The sequence below is a fragment of the Eumetopias jubatus genome, unplaced genomic scaffold (genome assembly GCF_037043125.1).
Source record: "Eumetopias jubatus isolate StellerSeaLion01/CBP00866 unplaced genomic scaffold, mEumJub1_p1.0 scaffold_10, whole genome shotgun sequence".
Taxonomy (NCBI): Eukaryota; Metazoa; Chordata; class Mammalia; order Carnivora; family Otariidae; genus Eumetopias; species Eumetopias jubatus.
In genome coordinates, this window is record NW_028274816.1 from 68,728,321 (window position 1) to 68,750,799 (window position 22,479).

General features: G+C 47.9%; 1 protein-coding gene across 2 annotated transcripts; it reads left to right on the forward strand.

Annotated features, from left to right (window-relative positions):
* The first annotated feature begins 264 nt into the window (after window positions 1-264).
* On the forward strand, window positions 265-21,519 carry GID4 (GID complex subunit 4 homolog). Of its 2 annotated transcripts, none has more exons than XM_028089452.2 (6): window positions 265-499; window positions 5,786-5,845; window positions 10,735-10,842; window positions 16,778-16,879; window positions 18,505-18,635; window positions 19,893-20,927. In XM_028089452.2, exons 1-6 carry the CDS (start codon window positions 311-313, stop codon window positions 20,032-20,034), a joined length of 732 nt encoding a protein of 243 aa, XP_027945253.1. In that variant the 5' UTR covers window positions 265-310; the 3' UTR covers window positions 20,035-20,927. The 2 variants fall into 2 exon arrangements, with proteins under 2 accessions (XP_027945253.1, XP_027945252.1); XM_028089451.2 differs by lacking the exon at window positions 19,893-20,927 and adding an exon at window positions 21,389-21,519 and having other exon boundaries at window positions 267-499.
* Window positions 21,520-22,479: the final 960 nt, after the last annotated feature.

A 22,479-nucleotide genomic window follows, 5' to 3' on the forward strand; every position in this document is an offset into this window, starting at 1 on the left:
GGAAGCGCCGCGTGAGCCTGTTCCCGCCCCCCCCGGCGTGCCTGAGCCAATCGAAAAGGTGGTGTGTGTGCGAGGGCAAGTGGGGAGGGGGACTCAGCTCAGGACAGGGAGGCCCTGCTCGCAGGTCCCGGGGTCCCGGTGGCAGCCGGAGCGCTTGGTCCGCAGGCAGCAGGCGGGTGGTCCCCCCTCCGCCCCCACCCCGCGCGTGCGCGCCCCGGCCCCTCCCTCCCTGCCACCCCCCTCGGCTCCCGCGCGGCGGCGGCGGTTCCTCTCCCCCCTCCCCCCAGCCCTGGCTCCGGGGGACCCCGCGATGCCGGTCCGCACCGAGTGTCCCCCGCCGGCCGGTGCCTCGGCCGCCTCCGCGGCCTCGCTCATCCCGCCGCCGCCCATCAACACCCAGCAGCCCGGCGTGGCCACCAGCCTGCTCTACAGCGGCTCCAAGTTCCGCGGCCACCAGAAGAGCAAGGGGAACTCGTACGACGTAGAGGTGGTGCTGCAGGTGAGCGCCGGGCCGGGCCGGGCCGGGGCCCGAGGGCCTCCTCGCGGCGCTCACGGGCCGTGCCCGCCGCCGGCTCCTCGAGCCCGCAGCCGCGGACCAGGCCCTCGCCGCCGGGCCTCCTGCACCAGGCGCTTCACCCCCTGGGACCTGCCCAGCTGGTGTCTCACACTCTCCAAGCCCCAACCCTGACCTGCCCCTCACACCGGAGCCTGTCGTGAGCAGCTCCTGGCCGACCCTGAACACTCTCCCAGACCGTGACCGGCCTGGCTGGGATCCGGAAGCCCCCCGTGACTGGCCACCCTCAGACCTGAGTCCTTCCTCCCCAGGACCTGTCGCCCCGAGATCAGCTCTCCCTCCAGTCCCTCTCAGACCCTGAAGAACTCTCCTTTGGTTTCTCCTGACTCGGGACTCTACCCGTGGCTGGGCCCATGTCAAATTATCCCAGACCTGAGACAGTCCTCCCCCGCCTCCCGTTTCCTCTGTCCCAGGGATCCTCAAACCCTGGGGCCCTCCTCCCAGGATTTCTTCCTTGGGAGAGCCTAGTTAGTCCCCTCCGACCCGGGATCACACTCCCTCCTTTAGCCCCTGAGCCCTGAGAACCTCCTCAACCCACAACTGATTCCTAGCCTTTGGTACTTACACTCTGAAGACCAGGCACTCACATCCTGGGTGCTGCTGGGTGGAGTTCCTCCCAGTCTGTTGGGATCTTGCCTCCTGCCCCCCTCCCCCGCCCCCAACCCGGAGCTGCCCCAGTCTCTTCCTGGCCCAGGCACCCAGCTGCCCCCAGCCCCAGGCCTCCTGCTCTAGGCTTCTCATGCTCCCTACCTCCATTATCTGGCCATCTCCAGTCCCCTCCCAGTCTCCCCAGCCTACCTCCCCAACCCATACCTTCATCTTCCTCCTCCTTGGCTCCAGGGGACCCTCTTTCTGTGTTCTTAACTTTTATCTGTACTGCCAGGGCTTCCTCCCAGTCTCTGATACCCATGTGCTGGGAAATCGAACTCACCCAGTATTATCTCTCACAAGGTATTTTCTTGCTGTCTGGGTACCACCCCCCACCCCACCCCCCCATTTGACCTGGATTTCTATGTACCTGCTGCCAGCCCCTGATAGCTTTGGAGCTGCTGCTTTACCTACTCTGGCTCTTCTGCATCTCACCCCCTTCATGCAAATAGTAACACACTTGACATTTTTTTTCCCCAGTCAGTGATCAACAGTAGTTCATACTCCTCTCTCCCTTCCTTGCAAAACCTTCCTGTGTAGCTACCCTTGCCTGCCTCAGGACCCACTTTCCTCCTCCCTTTGCTCCTATTTTTCCTTAGCCTGATGCCCCACCTCCTAGGCTGTTCCCCAGAACCCCTCCCCATCTGCCCCCTTGAAAGGCCTTACAGAAGTTTTGAGGACCTAGTGTGCCACCTTACCTCTCCCATGTGTGAGGACAGAACCTAAGATTGTCTTTCCCTTATGTGCCCTCAGCTCTTTAAAAATGTTAAACCTTGAACAGCCTCTCTTCTGAGCGAGTAGGTCTCCCACCCAAAAGACAATGGGGATACATTTTCTTTCTGCTAACAGCAGAGCATCGTTGGCCTCTTTTTTCTCACTGTTTTGGGGGAATCAATAGTTTCATCTTTTTTCGGTTTGGAAAACTGCATCTTCACGTTAATTGTATCTTTGGTCTGTAAACTTAACTTTCTCTCATGAGCCGTGGTATTTATAATAACTGGAAAACTGTTGTGACTGATTCACTCAGTCTTCATAATTATATGCCTAATGTGGTGATCCCTCTTCTCTTTTGTTTAAAATGTGAGAGTTTAGTGTGAAGGTAAAGGCTTTTGCTTTTTCTTTCCTTTTTTTGTGGGGGGCAACATCATAAAATTTTGGCAGTGAGATCTTGGTGTGGGTCATGTTTGGAATGATCTCGAATTTGTGCCCATTGTTTAATTTGACGGTTTCTGATGTGGTAGTGGACTCCTGGCAGGGTCGCTAAGTGTCAAAGAGAAGTCGTCTTTGGCTTCTTCAGCAACTCCCCCATTCTGTCGTTGGTGTGTTGTTTCTGACGTCCTGTCAGGTGCCCACTTCCTTGTGAACCAGTTGAAGTGGTGATTGAGTTGGTGCAGGACTGACTGGTCTCAGGGCAGCCCAGAGCAGAAGCCTGGCAGAAACTTCAGTAGGATGTCTGCTGGTGGAAGCCGTGGTCATGCGCAGGAATGCTGCCCTACATCTGGATTGGTGAGCTGTTTGTTCATCATTGAGACAGTCAGTGGCATGTGAATTGCCCCATCATCACCCTGGTTTTTCAGCTGGGACCAGTTTCTTGGACTCAGCCTTCTTTGCTGCTTGCTTTCTTTTTTTCCTAACAGCTTTATTGAAATATAATTCACCTACCATGCAATTCACCCACTGAAGGTGTACAAGTCAGTATTTTTTAGTATAGTCACAGAGTTGGGTAGGCATCACTGCAAACTAATTTTAGCACCCTTTTATCACCCCAGAGAGAAACCCCACCCCTTCGTCGTCACCCCTCTCCAACTCTCAGCAACCACTCATTTTATTTTCCCTAAGATTTGCTTATTCTGGCCATTTCATATACATGGAGTCATACAATATGGGACCTTTTATGTCTAGCTTCTGTCGCTGATCGTCACATTTTCAAGGTTTGCCCACGTCATAGCGAGTGGCCGTGCTTCGTTATTTTTTATTGTTGCATAATAATCCATTGTATGGATATATAGCATTTTGTTGATCCTTTGAGCACTCGGTGAATATTTGGGTGGTTTCCACTTTGGGGCTATTGAGTAATGATGCCGTGAACATTCCTGTATGAGCTTTTATGTGGACACATCTTCATGCGTCCTCGGTAGATACCTGGGAGTGGAATCCTGGGTCCTGTGGCAGCTCTATCCTTACCATTTTGAGGAACTGCTACACCGATTTCCAAAGCACCTACCCCATTTTTCATTCCCACCAACTGTGTGTGAGGGTCCAGTTTCTCCACAGCCTTGTGGACACTTGCAACTTATTGCCTGTCTTTTTGATCGCAGTCATGCTAGTGGGTGTGAAGTGGTATCTCATTGTGGTTTTGATTAGAATCTCCTTAATGACTCACGATGTTGCACCTCTTTCTGTGGGCTTTCTGGAGCACTTTTTTTTTTTTTTTTTTTTGGAATTTCCAGTTTAGAGAGTTCCCCAAACCTTTGTGAGATTCTGGCTGGGTTTTCCTTGTTGCCATTGTTACTGTAACTACTCTGTTTCTCCTCTGCCATCCAGGGAGCCAAGACCAAAGTGAAGGCCAGGGTCACAGTGAAGGGGTACTAGAAAGAGCAGCTGTTGGACACAGCTGTGCTGTGAGACTTTCTTGCTAAACATTTGCCTTGCTATCTTTCTCATCGAGATGCTGGCCTGGCATTCAGTTCAAGTTCTCTGCATTGTAGTGTATTTGAGTTCACCAACCGTCATGGAGATGAGTTTGGGCAGAATGGGAGAGGCACATGGTTGAACAGAGGCCAAATTGAAAGTCTGATTCTTGAGCGTGTGATAATCTATGCAAAATGTTAGCCAATTTCCAGTTCAGTTTTTAATCTTATTAGCAGGTATCCTGGCCACCTGATACCCTTTCCAGCAGCTGTGAAACCCCAAACTATATTGAATTCAGTGAGAATTGCATACATGAAATTTAAGGCCTCAGGTTAGAGCTGTGTGTCCTTTAAATAAAGTTCTTTGCTGAACCATGTTAGTGCAGATCAGCCACTTAAGATCGCATCCAGCGCCAAGGCCAGCCGATGAGGATATTTTAAGTGTTTTGGCAGTTTTTACATGGACTACCTTTGTCACCAGCACCAAACTGTGGGAGCATTTCAGCTTCACTGAAGCCCGTTTGCTTTGGTGCTGACCTCATCTGGCCGATTGTGTTTATTACAGTTTTTAAGGATTGCCTGAGTGATTTATGGTGTAGATGAAAGTAGTTAAGTCCCCGAATCTGATGAATACCACAAAACTTTGCTAGTCTCTTAAAACGAGACCTCACTTAACGTGTTAAAATCTCAACATGCCGAAGTAGCATGGTACTTGGGTTTGCTTTCATTCCAGGGGTCTGCTTTGTAAGGGAGCCCAATTTATCATGAAATCTGAAAATCTGCCTCTTCAGGATCGATCTGTGTAGATTTGGGTGAAATGTATCAGTCCAGGTGCACTCAGCTGCAAGTAACCATACCTACTTCAAATTAGTTTAAAGAATGAGTGAATCCAGCATCTCAGATTACAAGAAGCTTGGAGGTGGCTTGGTTCCAGACTGGCTCATTTAGGGGCCCCATTTCCTTCCATGTTTCTCTGCTGCCATCCTTAGCATTTCCTGCCCTGTTTGTCCTCATGGTCTCTAGATGGCTGCCATGGGCCTGGGCACCATGTGCAAGTCCTGCCACCACCAAGGGAAGAAAGAAGGCCTCCTCAAAAGCCAGCATCTTGCCCAGAGGCACCCAGGAGACTGACACACATATCTGATTGGTCAGAACTGGGTCACTCACCCCTAAACCGATGACTCACAAGGGGTCAGGGGCGCACATCTGCCTTGGATCCATCAGGGCTGACCAGGTCTTGTAGGGGCCAGGGTGGGTGCCAGAACAGGATCTGGGCCCTGGCAGCATGGAAAAGTAGGAAATTGGATGTTGGGTAGGCACGCTGCAGTGTCTCAGCAGCCCATAATTGGTGGATACTCAGCCTCAAAATCTCCCATGCCTGTTACCCCTGTTTATTTTAGCCTCCCAACTCTTCACCAAGACATAGGCATTCGTCTGTGAAGTGGGCAGAGTGAACACTTAACGATATATTCCGATCTAGGGTCAGCATTTTGGTTTATAACTGAAATTTTTGCTCGAGCAGTCTTCATACGATGCCTTTCCTGAATGTGCTGCCCATTTCATAAAGAACTAATGCAGGATTGTGCTTAGTGTAAATATAGGGGAGGAGTACACTTCTGAGACCCACGGGAGGCCTGTGTTGAGCGAGCTCGCTGCTCCAGAAAGGCACTTCGGTCTCAAGATACTCAGCTAAAGGAGGTTGAGAACGTCCTGGGATCAACTTGCTTCGTCTGAACAGGCCCGTGGGTAGGGAGGACTCACGAAGCTCTCAAAGGCCGGTGAGCCCTGGCCAAGCCCGGCGGGCACCAATCTCCAGGCCTCCCTTAGCCTGCCTGGCCTGTGACCTCAGGATGCGTGGATTTCCACAGTACCCCCAGCTTGTCTCCCAGGGGTTCCTCCATTTGTAACAAGATTGTGTGTCCTTTCTTTCCAGCATGTGGACACAGGGAACTCTTACCTTTGTGGATACCTGAAGATAAAAGGCCTTACTGAGGTAAGCACTCCTTCAAATGAACTAGAACTAGATGGTGGGCCGCATGCCTGGCATTCTCAGGGTGTGAAGGGCCAGGAGCATTGTGAGGCCTGATTGCAGCGCCCTGAGAAGTGTTGTTACTGTATTTCACACACAAAGCATGTAGTTTTGATGTGCCCTGTTGGAAAGTGTACGGATACACAAAACTTTAAAGTTTATAAATAAGTCACAATGTTACCAACACTGTTGATTTTCTTTTTAATCCTTTGGTGGGGAAAAAATAGAGTAGGAATATGGCTACCCATTGTCATAAGTTTAATGGTTTCTGGGATACGCATGAATCCTTCCAGAACTGAAGTCTTTGGCATCCCTTAAACCCCTTAGCTCACTGGAACAATGAAAGGTGATCATCTAGTTCCTAGCTGAAGGAGCTGCTATGGAAAATGTAGGCTGTTTTCCTTTCTCTGAACCAACTTTTTAAATCTCAGAACTTCTGGGAATATGGAAAGCAAGAAAGAGCATCCTTTCTTTCCCTGCTAGTGAGCAAATAGGAAGAGGAAGGAGGGGACGGAGCTGGCCGCCTAACTCCTCCATGAGGGCCTGGGCCTGACCTGGCTGCCGGGCCCTGTTGACCTGATCATTCCTCCGTGTCAATGGCCTGGCTCCACTGAGGCTTAGAGAGGGCCGGAAGGACGTCCTTGCTTTGCCCCTTGCTGGTGCCGGGGCAAAGCAAGGAAAGAGCTTGCTTTCTCTTTCTTCATCTGTAAAATGAGAATGAAAAATACCCTCTCTGCTACCGTTGTGGTGAACACAGCACAACGTGTAGCGTTGTCGAATCACTACACTGGCCCGAAACCCATGTAATGGTGGCATCAACTAGACTTGGCTAATAGAGGGCACCTGGGTGGCTCAGTTGGTTAAGCGACTGCCTTCGGCTCGGGTTATGATCCTGGAGTCCCGGAATCGAGTCCCACATCGGGCTCCCTGCTCGGCAGGGAGTCTGCTTCTCCCTCTGACCCTCTTCCCTCTCGTGCTATCTCTCATTCTCTCTCTCTCAAATAAATAAATTAAATCTTTAAAAAAAATTTAAAAATTAAAAAAAAAAAAAAGAATAGAACAGAATAAAATAAGCCTGCGCTGTTTACTCCGGGGGCTTGTCTAGAGGGGAAGAAACAATGTAAGAGCAAGAGGGGACTCCAATGTGATACAAACTGAGGGATACTAACGAAGGCCCTGAACATCCTCTGTCTTGAAACAATTGTTTCCGTCTCTTTGATTCAATCTGGTTCTCCCACTTCCCTATTAGAAGGTTGAGAATTGTCTGTGAAGTTTGTTGTTGAGATGAAAAGGTAACCTGTTCCTCGGCTCCAGAAACTTATCCAGTAGAGAAGGGGTAGAAAATGAGAGCAGAATGAAGGATTTCAGCCTTTGAATTTACGGTAGCAGGAAATACACAGAATATGCTCAACCCATAGGCAGCCAGATGTACCTACTGAAGGCAGAACATAAACAGTTGGCTTCATGAGGAAACCAGCAGAATCTGGCACGTGGAATGCTACCACTGACTCTGAAATCAGCCACACTGGTCGTAGGAAGGTGCACAGAAACGGCAAGTAGCATTAAGAATCCTGAAACGGGGGCGCCTGGGTGGCTCAGTCGTTAAGCGTCTGCCTGCAGCTCAGGTCATGGTCCCAGGGTCCTGGGATCGAGCCCCGCATCGGGCTCCCTGCTCCACGGGAAGCCTGCCTCTCCCTCTCCCACTCCCCCTGCTTGTGTTCCCTCTCTCGCTCTGTCTCTGTCTGTCAAATAAATAAATAAAATCTTTAAAAAAAAATAAAATAAGATCATTTAAATGATTGGATTTTAGCCCTAGTCTTCCTCGTGCCTACGATAAAGAAAATGAACTATTAAATTGGAGGTAATTTTTGTCTCTTAGCTACCTCACATTCACAAATGAGCACAGTTTTTAAAAAGTTTCTGTGCCTTCTGGAAATGAAATCCCAGAATTGTGAAGAATGGGTGTCAGGTAACATTTTCTTTGTAATTCTGAGCCAGCCACCAGTGGAGAGAGGGCACATTTCTAGGGAGGCCCCGTGGCTGGCACAGGGTGTAGGAGCCCAGCCTTCGGGGAGTCATGGCCCGGCCCTCCACGCACTCACTAGACGGATTTGGAAGCTTCTGCTGAGGTTGGGCTAGACTTGTCTGAACCAAGGAGATAGGTCACACTAACCAAACTCACCGAGACCGATGTATACGCAAGAGTGCTCGTTTACGCCTTTCTAAAATGAGGTACGTGCGTGTTCCAGAAGTTCCCTCTGACTTAGTAGCCCATCGGGTGTTAATCCCCCAGGAGGTGGGTCTACGTGGAAAGCCAGACCCGTCACTGGAGAGTGTTTGGTGGGCCTGGAATCCGGGTGGGGAGTGGACAACTGAAACGGCTGACAACAGCTAGACCCGCTGTAGGAAGCCTTTGCCTGCTTTGGGGCTGGGGGTTGCTGGCTCCGTCTCTTCCTCTCTCGCTCGTTGCCTTGATATCCCTCCTGCAGATAGAGTTTTCCCCTGGCTCTAAAAATTACCGCCAGGGGGCGCCTGGGTGGCTCAGTCGGTTAAGCGACTGCCTTCGGCTCGGGTCATGGGATCCTGGAGTCGCGGGATCGAGTCCCGCATCGGGCTCCCTGCTCGGCAGGGAGTCTGCTTCTCCCTCTGACCCTCTTCCCTCTCGTGCCCTCTCTCTCTCATTCTCTCTCTCTCCCAAATAAATAAATAAAATCTTTAAAAAAAATAAAAATAAAAGTAAATAAAAATTACCGCCAGTCTGGCTATAGTCAAGTGCTTGAATTTCCTGGTCCTGCCCTGAGAGATATTTCATCTTTTTGGTAACTTCTGTACCTATTGACTCTCATTCATCAGGCAGTATTTCTTTTATTTTAATTCTCAGAACTTGGGGGTACCTTGCAGTCACCCTGATATATTGCCTGAAACGTTTTCAGTGCAGAATCAATTCATTAGGAAAACTTGTGATTTGAGCCATAGTATCTTCTTTGTATTGTAAGAGAACCACTTTATCATTTTCTTCTTTTCTGTCTTTTTTGTGGAAGTTTTAAAAAAAAATGTTAAAGCCCAAACCTCAGAAAATCCGTACATCTAGCTTTCCATTTAAAATCTCAAGGCAGGTACTCACTGATACAGAACTTTCTCTCTTAGTAGTTCTTCCTAAAACAGATAAGCATAATTTAGTTTATACTTTTATTTTGTTTATTTATTTATTTATTTATTTATTTTGAAAAGATTTTATCTATCTATGAGAGAGAGAGAGAGGGAGAGCACGCACGAACGGGGAGGGACAGAGAGAGGGAGAAGCAGGCTCCACACTGAGTAGGGAGCCTGATGCGGGGTTCCACCTGACCTGAGCAGACACTTAACTGACTGAGCCACCCAGGCACCCCTATTTATTTATTTTTAAGTACTCTCGACACCCAGTGTGGGGCTCACACTCACGACCCTGAGATCAAGAGTCACATGTTCTACTGACTGAGCCAGCCAGACGCCCGTAGTTTGTACCTTTAAAATCAGGTTTCCATTTAGGAAATCTCCCCTTTAATTTCTTCACTCTGTATATGTAAATGTCTGTACGAGGAACCCAGACCCCGAGTTGGGGAAAGGGATTGTGGTTTGTCGAGGAGGGTGCTATATATTTTAGAGTTCACTGTTAAGACCACGGATGGCCTCGGTGGTGTGTGGTGAAGCACGCCCCTCCAGTCCAGAGTGGAGTGCCTGTGGTTGTGCTGTTTCCTGGAAGCTGCTGAACCAGCATGGCAGTATCTGCTAGGGGCGTCCCCAGCTACGTGGCAGGTCAAGCTGAGAGACGGAGCAAAGCCAAACAGATTTACTTTAAACATGTGTAAATGTTTGATGCAGAATAAGAGGGGCCTACATAGGGCCTGAAACAGAAAGTGGTACCTCTGTGGTCCCAGGGACATTAGGGCTGTAATCCACAGTTTGCCAGGCCAGGGACCATCATTATCACGTTTCCAAGAAACACCAGGGGCTGGCAGGCTGGGCTGAGGGGTTGTCCAGTTGGTCTATTAGTTGGTTGGTTTTTTATAAATGCAGAGAAATGGCAGACTTCTTACAGTGCTAACTTTTTCTTCCATTAGTTTCTTTCAAAATCTTTGGGGCCTCCTTATTAGCAGGTGAACAAATAGCAAATAAAATTGACAAGAGTATTCTAAGCACCCAGTTAGGATGACAGCTTATTTTTTCCCCATGTGTTTCTGTTATTTTTTCCCCATGTGTTTCTGATTTTCCATTGTAGATGTGATTTACATATATTTTCCCTAGTGTAGATGGCCTTAGTTCATATAAGAAATGTATCCTAATATACCAAGGTATTCTGAAGAAAAAAAAACAAAAACCCAAAAACCCACCCCTGGAAACTTGAAGAATGGGCACAAAAGAGACAAATGACTGAGCTAGTTTGAGAACCAGTGGCCAGGCCAGGCGTAAGGGAAGACTTAGCTGTGAATGCTGTGATTTGGGAGCCTTTTTGGGTGTTTTCCTTGGAAAGTAACATCTACAGTTACTATCTGCTTTGTATCCTAGAATACCCAGAATTTACTTGTCTAAATTCTTTTCTGAGTGATCAGTATGTAACAAGTGAAGTCGAAGAAGGGTTCTCTGCTTCCGGCAAACTCCATAAAGTCCAAGAGACTCTCTGGGCACCTTCAATTCACATTGACTCTGCAGCCATTAGCAGATCACTGGACCTAACTCAGTTTGGGTCATTGCTTAGCAGTGTGATCATTTTTTCAGAGTCCCAGGAAGAAGTTAAAACCAGGTTGATTTTTCCTTTGAGAAAGGTAAAAACTCCCGTTTGACATCTTATTTTGATATTTGGATTTTTACCATAGGAGTATCCAACCCTTACGACTTTTTTTGAAGGAGAAATAATCAGCAAAAAACACCCTTTCTTAACGCGGAAGTGGGACGCAGACGAAGACGTTGATCGGAAACACTGGGTAAGTAGATATTTGTCTCCTCTGGGCCCCCCAGGCGCTGCTGGAAAGCCAAGGAACTTAGCTCTCAGGGTCTTATCACTGTCCCCTGTTCTGTCACCTGTCCACTGTTCCTTCTCATCTCCTGTCTGCGGGGGAGCCCTGGGAAACATACCGCAGAGGCCTCTGTTTTCAGGGTTAGCACGAGGTGGAGATGCAGTTTCCAGAAAGCTGCTTCTCCTGCCGGCATCTCCGTATGGGGAGAGCCCCGGGGGAGCTTCTCACCCAGCTCCACACTGACACGCACGGTCTCAACTTCAGCATCATCAGGATGCCACTGAAAATTCCAGCTCCCCCACTTTTAACTGTCAAGTGTGGGATGTGTTCTCACTCACCGGTAGTGAACATTTTGAGACAACTTAGAGTCACTGTCCTCAAGTCTTTTCATTGGCTTTCACACAACTGTATGTCTTCAAAAATCCATTACTCAACCTGTCATAATAGCCTTCTGACTTAGTTGACCATGGCGATGATGAATTTTGGTTTATTTTATTATTATTTTTTTAGTTTTTAGTTTTTTTTTAAGATTTTATCTTTAAGTAATCTCTATATCCAACGTGGGGCTCGAACCTGCAGCCCTGAGATCAAGAGCCACACACTCCACCGACTGAGCTAGCCAGGCGCCCCGATGAATTTTGGTTTAACATTGAAGAAGTCTAATGTGCTCACCCTCTAAACCCACCCAAAGTGATTGCGTCAGTAATGAAGCCTCTAGAACTCCTCCTGCTTCCCACTGCCCCTCTCACCTGGCTGTTCAAGCTCTCTCCTGATTCTGGCACAATAGTCCTTGGACAGGACTCCCTATTATAGACCCTCGTCCTAGTTAACCTTACAGTAGATTAGCCACTTTGCTTGTTAATGTTTTCTACTTGACATAAGAAAGGAACATCTTTCAGATGCTGAGTTTCAATTAATTTAATTTAAATTATTTAATTAATTAAATTTAAACTTGAGCTTTTAAAGCCATTTTTTGTAAGCTACATGTTTTGGCTGTTGTTGCAAATAGACACCGAAAGTCAGCCATTTGACTTTCGAGGGAATGAACAAGATCTGAGTCTCTTAGGCTGCTCAGTTGGGGAGCTCGAGTGGGGCACGGTGGTGCCGGCATCAGGGAGCAGAGTTGGAGGTCTCCCGGCTGCCATCTGGTCCCGCCCTGCCCGATGCCGGCTCTTCCCATGCTGCTCGAAGCCTCACAAGATGGCTCCTTTCTCTCTTGGATGGCCCCAGTGGGAAAGCTCTTCTTGTACTGAACCACAGCCTGTCTCCCATCCAACTTGGTTGTCCATCTCAAATTGGTTCTACAAAAAAAGCAAGGTCTTTGAGACTCAATGAAAAGTCAATTCTAAGCTAGGTCTGCTGCAAATCAAATACCTGGAAACCAGCTGTTAGTGTTCCAGACTTCCACCAGAACACCAGAAAATATCTGGTTCTCCTTTGCTAGGCTGAATTGAAAGATTTTGAGTGACAGAAGGACAAAGAAGGCCACCCTTGATATGGTAGGATGAGGAGCTTGGCCTCTGGGCCCTTCCTCATTCAACAGTCCGGTCCCCTTTGCAGTACTCAGGTTCCCATAACTTTCCCAGCCCACTCCGGAGTCCCAGAATCCCCTGTGGGATCCCTGTTTGTCAGGGACTCGCAGTGCCTGATACAGGCATGCCCCGGAGATATTGTGGCTTCCGTTCCAGACCACCACAATAAAGTGAATATTGCAATAAAGTGAGTCAAATGAATTTTTTTGGTTTCCCAGTGCATATAAAACTTATGTTTATGTGATACTGTAGTCTATGAAGGGTGCAATAGCATTAGGTCTAAAACAACAACGTACACACCTTAATTTTAAAATACTTTATAACTAAAAAATGCTCAGCATCCTCTAAGCTTTCAGCAACTCCTAATCTTTTTGCTGGTGGAGGGTCTTGCCTCAGTGTCGATGGCTGCTGACTGATCTCGGGGGGTGGTTGCCGGAGGTTCATTTGGCAGTGGCAATTTCTCAAAATAAGACAACAATGAAGTTGACCACATTGATCAGCTCTTTGTTTCACAAACGATTTCTCTGTAGCACGAGGTGCTGTTTGATAGCATTTTGGCCCCAGTAGAACTTCTTTCCAAATTGGAGTCCATCCTCTCAAACCCTGCTGCTGCTTTATCAACTAGGTTCATGTGATTTTCTAAATCCTTTGTTGTCATTTCAACAGTCCTCACAGCATCTTCACCAGGAGTAGATTTTATCTCAAGAAACCACATTCTTGGCTCATCCATGAGAAGCAGCTCCTCATCCGTTCAAGTTTTATCATGAGATTGCAGCCATTCAGTCCCATGTTCAGGCTCCACTTTTTTTTAAATTTTTTTATTGTTATATTAATCGCCATACATTACATCATTAGTTTTTGATGTAGGGTTCCATGATTCATTGTTTGTGCATAACACCCAGTGCTCCACGCAGAATATGCCCTCTTTAATACCCATCACCAGGCTAACCCAATCCCCCTACCCCCTCCCCTCTAGAACCCTCAGTTTGTTTTTCAGAGTCCATCGTCTCTCATGGTTCGTCTCCCCCCCCGACTTACTCCCCTTCATTCTTCCCCTCCTGTTATCTTCTTCTTTTTCTTTTTTCATAACATATGTTGCATTATTTGTTTCAGAAGTACAGATCTGTGATTCAACAGTCTTGCACAATTCACAGCGCTCACCATAGCACATACCCTCCCCAATGTCTATCACCCAGCCACCCCATCCCTCCCACCCCCCACCACTCCAGCAACCCTCCGTTTGTTTCCTGAGATTAAGAATTCCTCATATCAGTGAGGTCATATGATACATGTCTTTCTCTGATTGACTTATTTCACTCAGCATAACACCCTCCAGTTCCATCCACGTCGTTGCAAATGGCAAGATCTCATTCCTTTTGATGGCTGCATAATATTCAGGCTCCACTTTGGTTCTAGTTCTCTTGCTGTTTCCACCACGTCTTCAGTGACTTCCTCCACTGAAGTCTTGAACCCCTCAAAGTCATCTATAGGGTTGGAATCAACTTCTTCCAAACTCCTGTTCATGTTGATACTTCGACCTCCTCCCACGAATCACAAATATTGCTAATGGCACCTAGAATGATGAATCCTTTCCAGGTCTTCAGTTTACTTTGACCAGACCCATCAGAGGAGTCACTATCTATGGCAGCTACAGTCTTATGCAGTGTATTTCTTAAATAAGATGACTTGGAAGTTGAAATGACTCTTTGATCCACAGGCTGCAGAGTAGATGTTGTGTTGGGCCTGAACACAACATAAATCTCACTGTCCATCTCCATCGGAGCTCTTGGGTGACCAGGTGCCTTGTTACGGAACAATAATATATTTTTTTATTATGTTCCGTTAGCTACTGTATAGTACATCATTAGTTTTTGATGTAGCATTCAGTGATTCATTAGTTGTGTATAACACCCAGTGCTCATCACAACATGTGCCCTCCTTAATATCCATCACCTGGCTACCCCATCCCCCCACCCCCCAAACAGTATTTTGAAAGGAATCTTTTTTTCTGAGAAGTCTCAATGTTGGGCTTTAAATATTGAGTAAATCATATTGTAAACAGATGTGTTGTCATCCAGACTTTGTTCCATTTGTAGAGCACGGGCAGAGTACATCTAGCATAATTCTTAAGGGTCCTAGGATTCTCAGAATGGTGAATGAGCATTGGCTTCAACTTAAAGTCACCCAGCTGCATGAGCTCCCTAGCAAGAGAGTCAGCCTGACCTTTGAAGCTTTGAAGCCAGGCGTTGACTGCTCCTCTCTAGCTATAGAAGTTCTAGGTGGCATCTTCATCCAATACCAAGCGGTTTCATCTACACTGAAAATCTGTTATTTGGTGTAGTGTAGTTGTTTAGTGTAGCGTATTCATTATCTTAATGAAGATCTAGAATCTTCTGGAGAACTTGCTGCAGCTTCTACATCAGCACTTGCGACTTCACCCTGCACATTTGCATTATGGAGACGGCTTCCTTCCTCAATCCTCCTGAACCAACCTCCCTAGCTTCAGACTCTTCTCCTGCAGCTTCCTCACCTCTCAGCCTTCGCAGAATTGAAGGGAGTCAGGGCCTTGCTCTGGGTTAGGCTTTGGCTTAAGGGAATGTTGGGGCCGGTTTGACCTTTTCTCCAGACCACTAAACCTTTCTCCACATCAAAGCCTGCTTTGTTATCATTCATGTGTTCACTGGAGTGGCACTTTTCCTTTCCTTCAGGAACTTTTCCTTTGCATTCACAACTTGGCTCACTGGGCCAGGAGGCCTTACCTTCAGCCCTCCCTCAGCTTCTGAGAGGTCTTCCTCACTAAGCTCAATCATTTCTAGCTTTTGATTTCAAGTGAGAGACATGGGACTCTTCCTTTCTCTTGAACACACCGAGGCCATGGTGTGGTTATTAATTGGCCTCATTTCAATATTGCTGTGTCTCAGGGAAGAGGGAGGCCTGAGGAGAAGGAGAGAGATGGGGGAATGGCCAGTCAGTGGAGCAGTGAGAACACAGACATTTATTGATGAAGTTTCCTATCTTATATGGGGGCAGTTTGTGGTGCCCCAAAACAATGGCATTAGTAACATCAAAGATCACTGATCACAGATCACCGTAACAGATATAAGAGTAATGAAAAAGTTTGAAACGTTGCGAGGATTACCAAAATGTGACACAGAGACACGAGGTGAACAAATGCTGTTGGAAAAATTGTGCCAGTCGACTTACTCGACACAGGGTTGCCACGAACCTTCAATTTATAAAAAAAAATGCACTATCTGGGGGCGCCTACGTGGCTCAGTTGGTTAAGCATCCAACTCTTGGTTTCGGCTCAGGTCATGATCTCAGGGTCATGAGATCGAGCCCCGCATGGGGTTCCACGCTCAGCGTGGAGTCTGCTTGAGTTTCTTTCTCCCTCTCCCTCTGCCACCCTGCCAAATAAATAAATGAATCTTTTTTAAAAAATGCAGTATCTGCAAAGAGCAGTAAAGTGAAGTACAATAAAATCAGGACTGCTTATAAATTAGAATCGGAGACATTGTTTTTCACCTTCAAGTTTTCCTGAGTGATATTTAAAGCTGGTATCATGGTGGTACCCTAAAGTCAAGATTCTATATACTTAATCCAGTTAGAATAGAGATAAACGTGTGACAAATTCTGAGTTAATACCTCTGTATCCTAAACTCTATTTATTTTTTATAAAATAATGCACTTATTTTTAAATATTTGAGTAAACAGAAAAGCAAAGGGAAAAAGATCATCTGTAATAACAATATCCGAAGTTAAAACAGATATTAACCTTCTTTCTTTCTTTCTTTCTTTTTTTTTTTTTTTTACAAAAATAGGATCATGAAACACAGTTTTGTAACCTATTTCTGGTCTCCTTTTTTAAAAGGACTTAATCATATGTTACCCATTTCCTGTTTCCACTTCACTGGCTGGCCCCAAGCCACGCTCCTGTGTCAGAAGACCCCGCTTTAGTAAACCCCTCTCTCCCTTCGGGGTGATGTGCTGGCTCTAAGTTGTTCTGCATGCCTAGTGTTGATTCACTTATAGAGATCTTCTCACTAATCCTTCCTGGCTTTGCTTGTGGTAAGGTGTCCTGAGAAAAGCCTCCCGGAATATCATCCGTTCCCAACCCCGGGCCTTTTCCTGGACCACATTAACTAGGCAGGCGTAGCCCTATGGTGCCTCGGCTGGAGGCCAGGCCCGAGTTCACTGGTGGGGACCTCAGGCTCCCTTCTCCGATCCTCAGCGTTTGCTGCTCTTGTGGGCCGCATCCAGCAGCCATCAGACCTTTGAGAAGGTGGTTGCTGCTGGGCGCAGAAGGGCAGTGGTGACCCCAGCCTTCCCCTCCGTCGATCGGTCCTCATGCTCAATTTTTTTGCTTTCAGGGCAAGTTTCTGGCTTTTTATCAGTATGCAAAATCATTTAATTCAGATGACTTTGATTATGAAGAACTGAAGAATGGGGATTATGTCTTCATGAGGTGGAAGGTAAGGTCCCAGCCCAGCCAGAGCCTGCATTGTATCCAGCACCCCATCTGCTCCCCGGGTCCAGTGCTTCATTACAGTTTGTCTCCATGGAGTGCCTTTACACGCTCATAAAAAGCAGGCACGGCTCCAGGCCACACTGATCAACTGCTGCCATGGTAGACGGTTTGTCTTTGGTAACACCGTTTGGTGGTTAGCAGATGAATTCATGACTGGGGGCGGGGGCGGCGGCGGCGTGGTCGCCCTCAGCACCATCGACTCTCCAGGTTGAGTCACCTCCGGTGTTCTCTGGACTCAGGGGAGGACCAGAGTCGGGCTCCGTCATTTCCTACTCTCAACAGAGAACCCGTCTTAAGTGGCTCTTCCCTCACCACGTCCTAGCCACCAAGCTTCAGTGCCATCTCAGCTTGTCTGGTTCCCTCCAGCAGGAAATGAGGGACCAGGAATGGAATTTGGGTTTTCCACTCACCAGCCCTCAGAGAACTCCATCTGGCTGGACTTGCGAGATTGGCTTTGGGCTGACAAGGCTTTTGTGTTCCCTCTTTTGATAGCCTGGTATTTACTGTGTTCCAGCCGCAGGCTAGCAAAATCATGAAGTGGGTTTGTGACATCACGCTGTGAACAGACACCCACTTCCAACCCCTGGTCCCCAGCCTGCAGGAAAAAGCTGTTTTATCTTGAAACCTTGCCAGCTTTCATGCAGGCAAATCATTTAGAGGAGTTATTCCCAATCTTTAGTTTGTACGGCTAATAATTTGGGGGGGCGGGGCGGGGGTCGTCACTTTTTGCAGAGATGCTGGCCAGGTGCAAAGAGTAAAAGCTGAGTGCACCCTTGCGAGCTTGCCGCCTGGTGTTTGGAAACGTGCCGGCTAATAAAGTACTAAAGGAAGTATCTTGCAAGGTTCTAATTTTAAAATTAATTTTTAAAAACTAGCATTTCAGAGGTTGAAGAAAGGGACGGGGAGAGTGTCTTAAAAAACAAAACAAAACAAAACAGTGGAGTTGTTTGGTCTCCCAAAGACCTTCTCAGCATGACTCACTGTGGGCTCTCAGTGGACCTCTTGGGGCCCTGAGGCCACTGACCTCATCTTCCTGGAAGAGTAGGTGCCCAGACGTGGCCTTTCAGCTTGGCCGTAGCCAGAGATCATAAGTTCGCCTCTTCCCAAGGTGCCCGAGCAAGATTGATACCGTTCTGATGGCTGTGGATGAGGTGTCGAGCTTTTTGAGGGGCTGTTATGGGGGCAGTTGGTGCTTGGTCTGCCCTCAGAATGCAGAGGTGATCAGGAACCCAGCACCAGTTCCTGGGGTGGAGCAGAAACTTCCTCTTCCTGGGTCGTTCTGTCTGTGGGCTCTGAAAGGTAGGTAGGTATCGATTCACTTTTGAGACGTGTGGACCATAGAACCTTCTCTTCATTGCCGATCTCAGTGAGCTCAAGACCCAGGCTACTGCATTAGTATCTAGAATGCTGTTGACAGATGGGGTTGAAACGCAGATGTCCGCCATCGTCCAGCAAGCCTGGGCAAGGCCATGTGACACTGGAACCCGAGAACCACCTGAAGGCTAACGGGGAGCCGCAGATGTGGCGGGAGCACGCCGTCTGTTACTGACCTCCTCTGTCTGTGTGCAGGAACAGTTCCTGGTCCCAGATCACACGATCAAAGACATCAGCGGTGCCTCCTTTGCTGGGTTCTATTACATCTGCTTCCAGAAGTCGGCAGCCTCCATAGAAGGCTACTATTACCATAGGAGTTCAGAATGGTAAGGCACCCCGGAGGCGGAGGGGGCGGGTTGCTGCCCGGGCTCTCCCTTCGCTTGCCGAATCCAAAAGAAAACCTCTCCCCCTGTCTCTGAGTAGCTTTTATGCTCTATCTGCATGTGGAGGGCCTCTTTGAATGATCTCAGCTGCCCATGGAGGGGCTCCTATCCCTAACCACAGAGCAGAGTAAATAAGATGAAACCAAAGTGCTCAATAAAGGAACTCACTGCTCAAAGCTTTCAAGCAGTTCTGTATTATCAGCAGTGTTTCTCCCAATCTTGGCTGCTCTTATATTTCCTCCCAAATTTAATCAGTAACTACAATGTAAGCTCCAGCTATGGACCGGGTGAGTTTTGCTGTTAGCAGCCTTTCTACTTCTGTGGTCACATTCCTTAGATGCCCGCCCCACGCACTCTTGATCTCAGTCTGGTGACCAGGGGCCCCCATGGGAGCTGACGGTCCTGCCCTGTGTTTCATCTGAGGTGAAAGACTGAGTGCCACTGCAAGCGCTAGCTTTTGTCACCTTTCTGGGGACTCTCCTGCCCTGTCACTGCTGCTCCAAGCGCCTTGCTATACCTGAAGAAGGAACCCTATCACAAAGTACCTGATTTCCTCTCTGAACGTAGAAACACCGTATTCCCTTCCAGATGTTTTGTAGTTCGGTGACTTGCGAGTGATGCTTCCCTGGCTTGACTCAAGTTCCTTGTTCAGTGGCAGCAAAATGACATCTGCAAATAAACGCCCTTGGGCTCAGCACAGTGTCCGCTCCCCTGAGAGCCACAATTACCAGGGTTTCAGTAATTGCTCTGTTTTCAAAGGAGTTTTTAAGACCTGTTATATGCTTTTTTAAATAACAGCGTTATTGAGAGAATTCACATACCATACAATTCGCTCATTGAAAGCATGCAGTTCGGTCATCCTGAATATTCACGGTTGTGCGGCCATCGCCCCAATCAATTTTAAAATGCTCCCCCCACCACCACGAGAAACCCCGTTCCCCTGAGCCCCATCCCCTCTTGGCCCGAGGCAGCCAGCCGACTTCTATAAAGACGTGCCTATTCTGGATATTTTCTATAAAGGGAACCACACACACTATGAAGCTCCTTTGTGTCAGCTTTCTTACCCTCAGCCTAATGCTCAGAAGGTTCGGCCATGTGGCAGCATGGATCAGCCCTTCATTTTTATTGCTGAATAATTTTCCTTCGTATGGATGTACAGTAGCCCCTCCTTATCTGCGGTTTTGCCTTCCGCTGTTTCAGTTACCCGCAGTCGGCCGTAGTCCAGAAGCGGATGGTAGTCCGTGGTAGCCCACCACTTGGTCACACGCCTGCCTCACTCACCTCACCTCATCTCCTCACGCAGGCGTGTTCTCACCTCCCATCCTCACAGCAGGAAGGGTGACTACAGCACAAGAAGGTCTTTTGAGACAGAGAGAGACCACATTCACGTAACTTTTATTGCCGAATATTGTTATAACTATTCTGTTTTATTATTAGTTACTATTGTTCATCTCCTACTGTGCCTAACTTATAAATTACACTTTATCACAAGCTTACGCACAAAGCGTCTATAGGGTCCAGTACTATGCACGGTTTTTGGCATCCACTGGGGGTACTTGAACGTATCCCCCACAGATAAGGGGGGACTGCTGTACCACATTTTATTGATCCATTCATCAATTGATGTGTTATTTCTACCTTCTGCCTATTGTAATTAATGCTGCTGATTGTATAAGTATCTGTTTGAGTTTCTGCTTTCAATTCCTTCGGGCATATACCCGGGAGTGGAATTGCTGGGTCCTATGGTCATTCTCTGACTTTTTAAGGAACTGCCAAAGTGTGTGATGCACCAGGGTTCCAGTTTCTCCACATCCTCTCCAACGCTTGTTATGATGTCTTTACAATTATAGCTACCCTCGTGGTTATGAAGTGGGGTCTCATGGTTTTGATTTGCATATTCTGATGGCTGATGCATTGTCTTGATTTTTCTTTTTTAAATTTTTTTTGGGCTGAGAAATAAACTGCTTTTTCCCGTGCTCCTCCTCACTCCCATGTGAAACAAGTAAGGGGAGAGCTAGCATCTACCCCATGAACTCTTGATTGTCCCCCGGGGGGTTATCATCCCTGTGTGGGGATTGTCCCCGCCTCTGTTTCTCCTTCATCTGCTTAACTCCTCAGAGCACCTCCCAACGGGGCAAAAACAAATACCTCAGAACTCTGATGCTCTCAAGCCTCATAGCCATGTCTAGGGAGGCGAGAAAATGAAGGTGAATGGTAACATAAGCTTTGGGGTTAGCTGGGAAGTCTCTGTATTCCGTGAGAAGTGGGGTGTGCCTCTGCTCCCCGTGCAGTCCTGAGGATGTTCCAGCCTGACGTTCCCCGAGGAGCTGAGGTGCTAGATGTCATAGAGAGGCAGAGTGGAGGGCAGGGGTGAGGCCCAGGGCCCGGGGCTTCGGTCGCATCTTCTCCCAGAGCTCACTCTGCCTCTCCTTTCATAAGATGTACCATAACTGCCTCATGGTCAGAGCACGAGCCCTAAAAGCAGCTCCTCTTACACAGAGCTCAGGAGGATTAACCAAAGAACTAGAAAGAGAACCAAACATGGTGCAGCCGAAGAGGTCTGAGATGCACCCGCGATCCGGTTCCAGCCTGGGGCTCGCTGGGCGCTCCGGTGGTGGGGAGGGGGTTCTGCACCTCTGTTTGGTTTTCAGGCTGCTTAGACCGCCTCCCGTTTTCTCTCTCTTCCCGCACTGCAGGTATCAGTCCCTCAACCTAACTCATGTTCCTGAACACAGCGCACCCATCTACGAATTCCGGTGACAGCGGTTCAGAGCAGGAACCAAATAAAACTGAACTTGGCAAAAAAAAAAAAAAAAAAAAAGAACTTTGCCAAGAAAATTGTGTACCTGCCAGAACCAGGAGAACGTGTGTTCCTGTTTCTTCATGAGCAGATTCGCATCAGAAGGCATGAATGTTAACCCACAGAATCCAAGGAGCATGGCCAACCAGCAGGGCAGGCGGAGGGAGTGTTCTCTGTTCTTCCTCCCTCTCTGAGGCAGTTTGGTCTTAATCTGTTTTTAAGCTACCTTAAATGCACTTTTCCTTGCTGCACAGCTAACTTCTGTATCACCGAAAGGCCCATTCCTCCCTCCAGCCCCACCTCCAACCAAGTAGAAGGTCAGCGCCCCCCAGTCACCCGCAGCCTTGGTGCTCAGTGGTCTCTGCCCAGGCCCCAGCCTTGCGCGCCGCTCCCCTCCCCCATCCCCAGTTGCTTAGTCTGGTAGCTCAAGAGAAGGCAGAGCCCCAGCACATGTGTGCCCCCCACCCCGAGCTCTGTGCAGGGAATCAGGGCGCTGCAGCAGCATCCGCCAATGAAACAGGAGGCAGAGGCTGCTTCACGGGGTCACCTGGCGCTGCCCAGCCCCACCACGTTAGTCAGTGGCTGGCAGGTTTCCCTGGGCCCGCCATCGGGGATCACTGAATTTAAGGCTTCCGGATCCCTGGCAGGAATAGATTCCAATCCTGCTTTACTCAGCACGTTTGCTCCAAACTTTTTGAACTTGAGGGCAATACTAAACTTAAAAAAAAAAAAAAAAAGAAAGAAAAGAAAAAAAAGAAAAAAAAAGAGTTTTTTTATTACAAAATTATTTTTATGGTCCCTTTAACAAGGACCCTATGGCAAATGCACAATTATTCAGAATTACATTTTATCGTTTTCACATTGAAAACAACAAATGTTGACTTAGTAATTTTTATACCTATATCTATATGTAAATGTATATTTAATCAACCAGCAGTTTCAAACTAGTCATCCTGGTACAAAAGTTTTGCAGCATTGCATCCATTC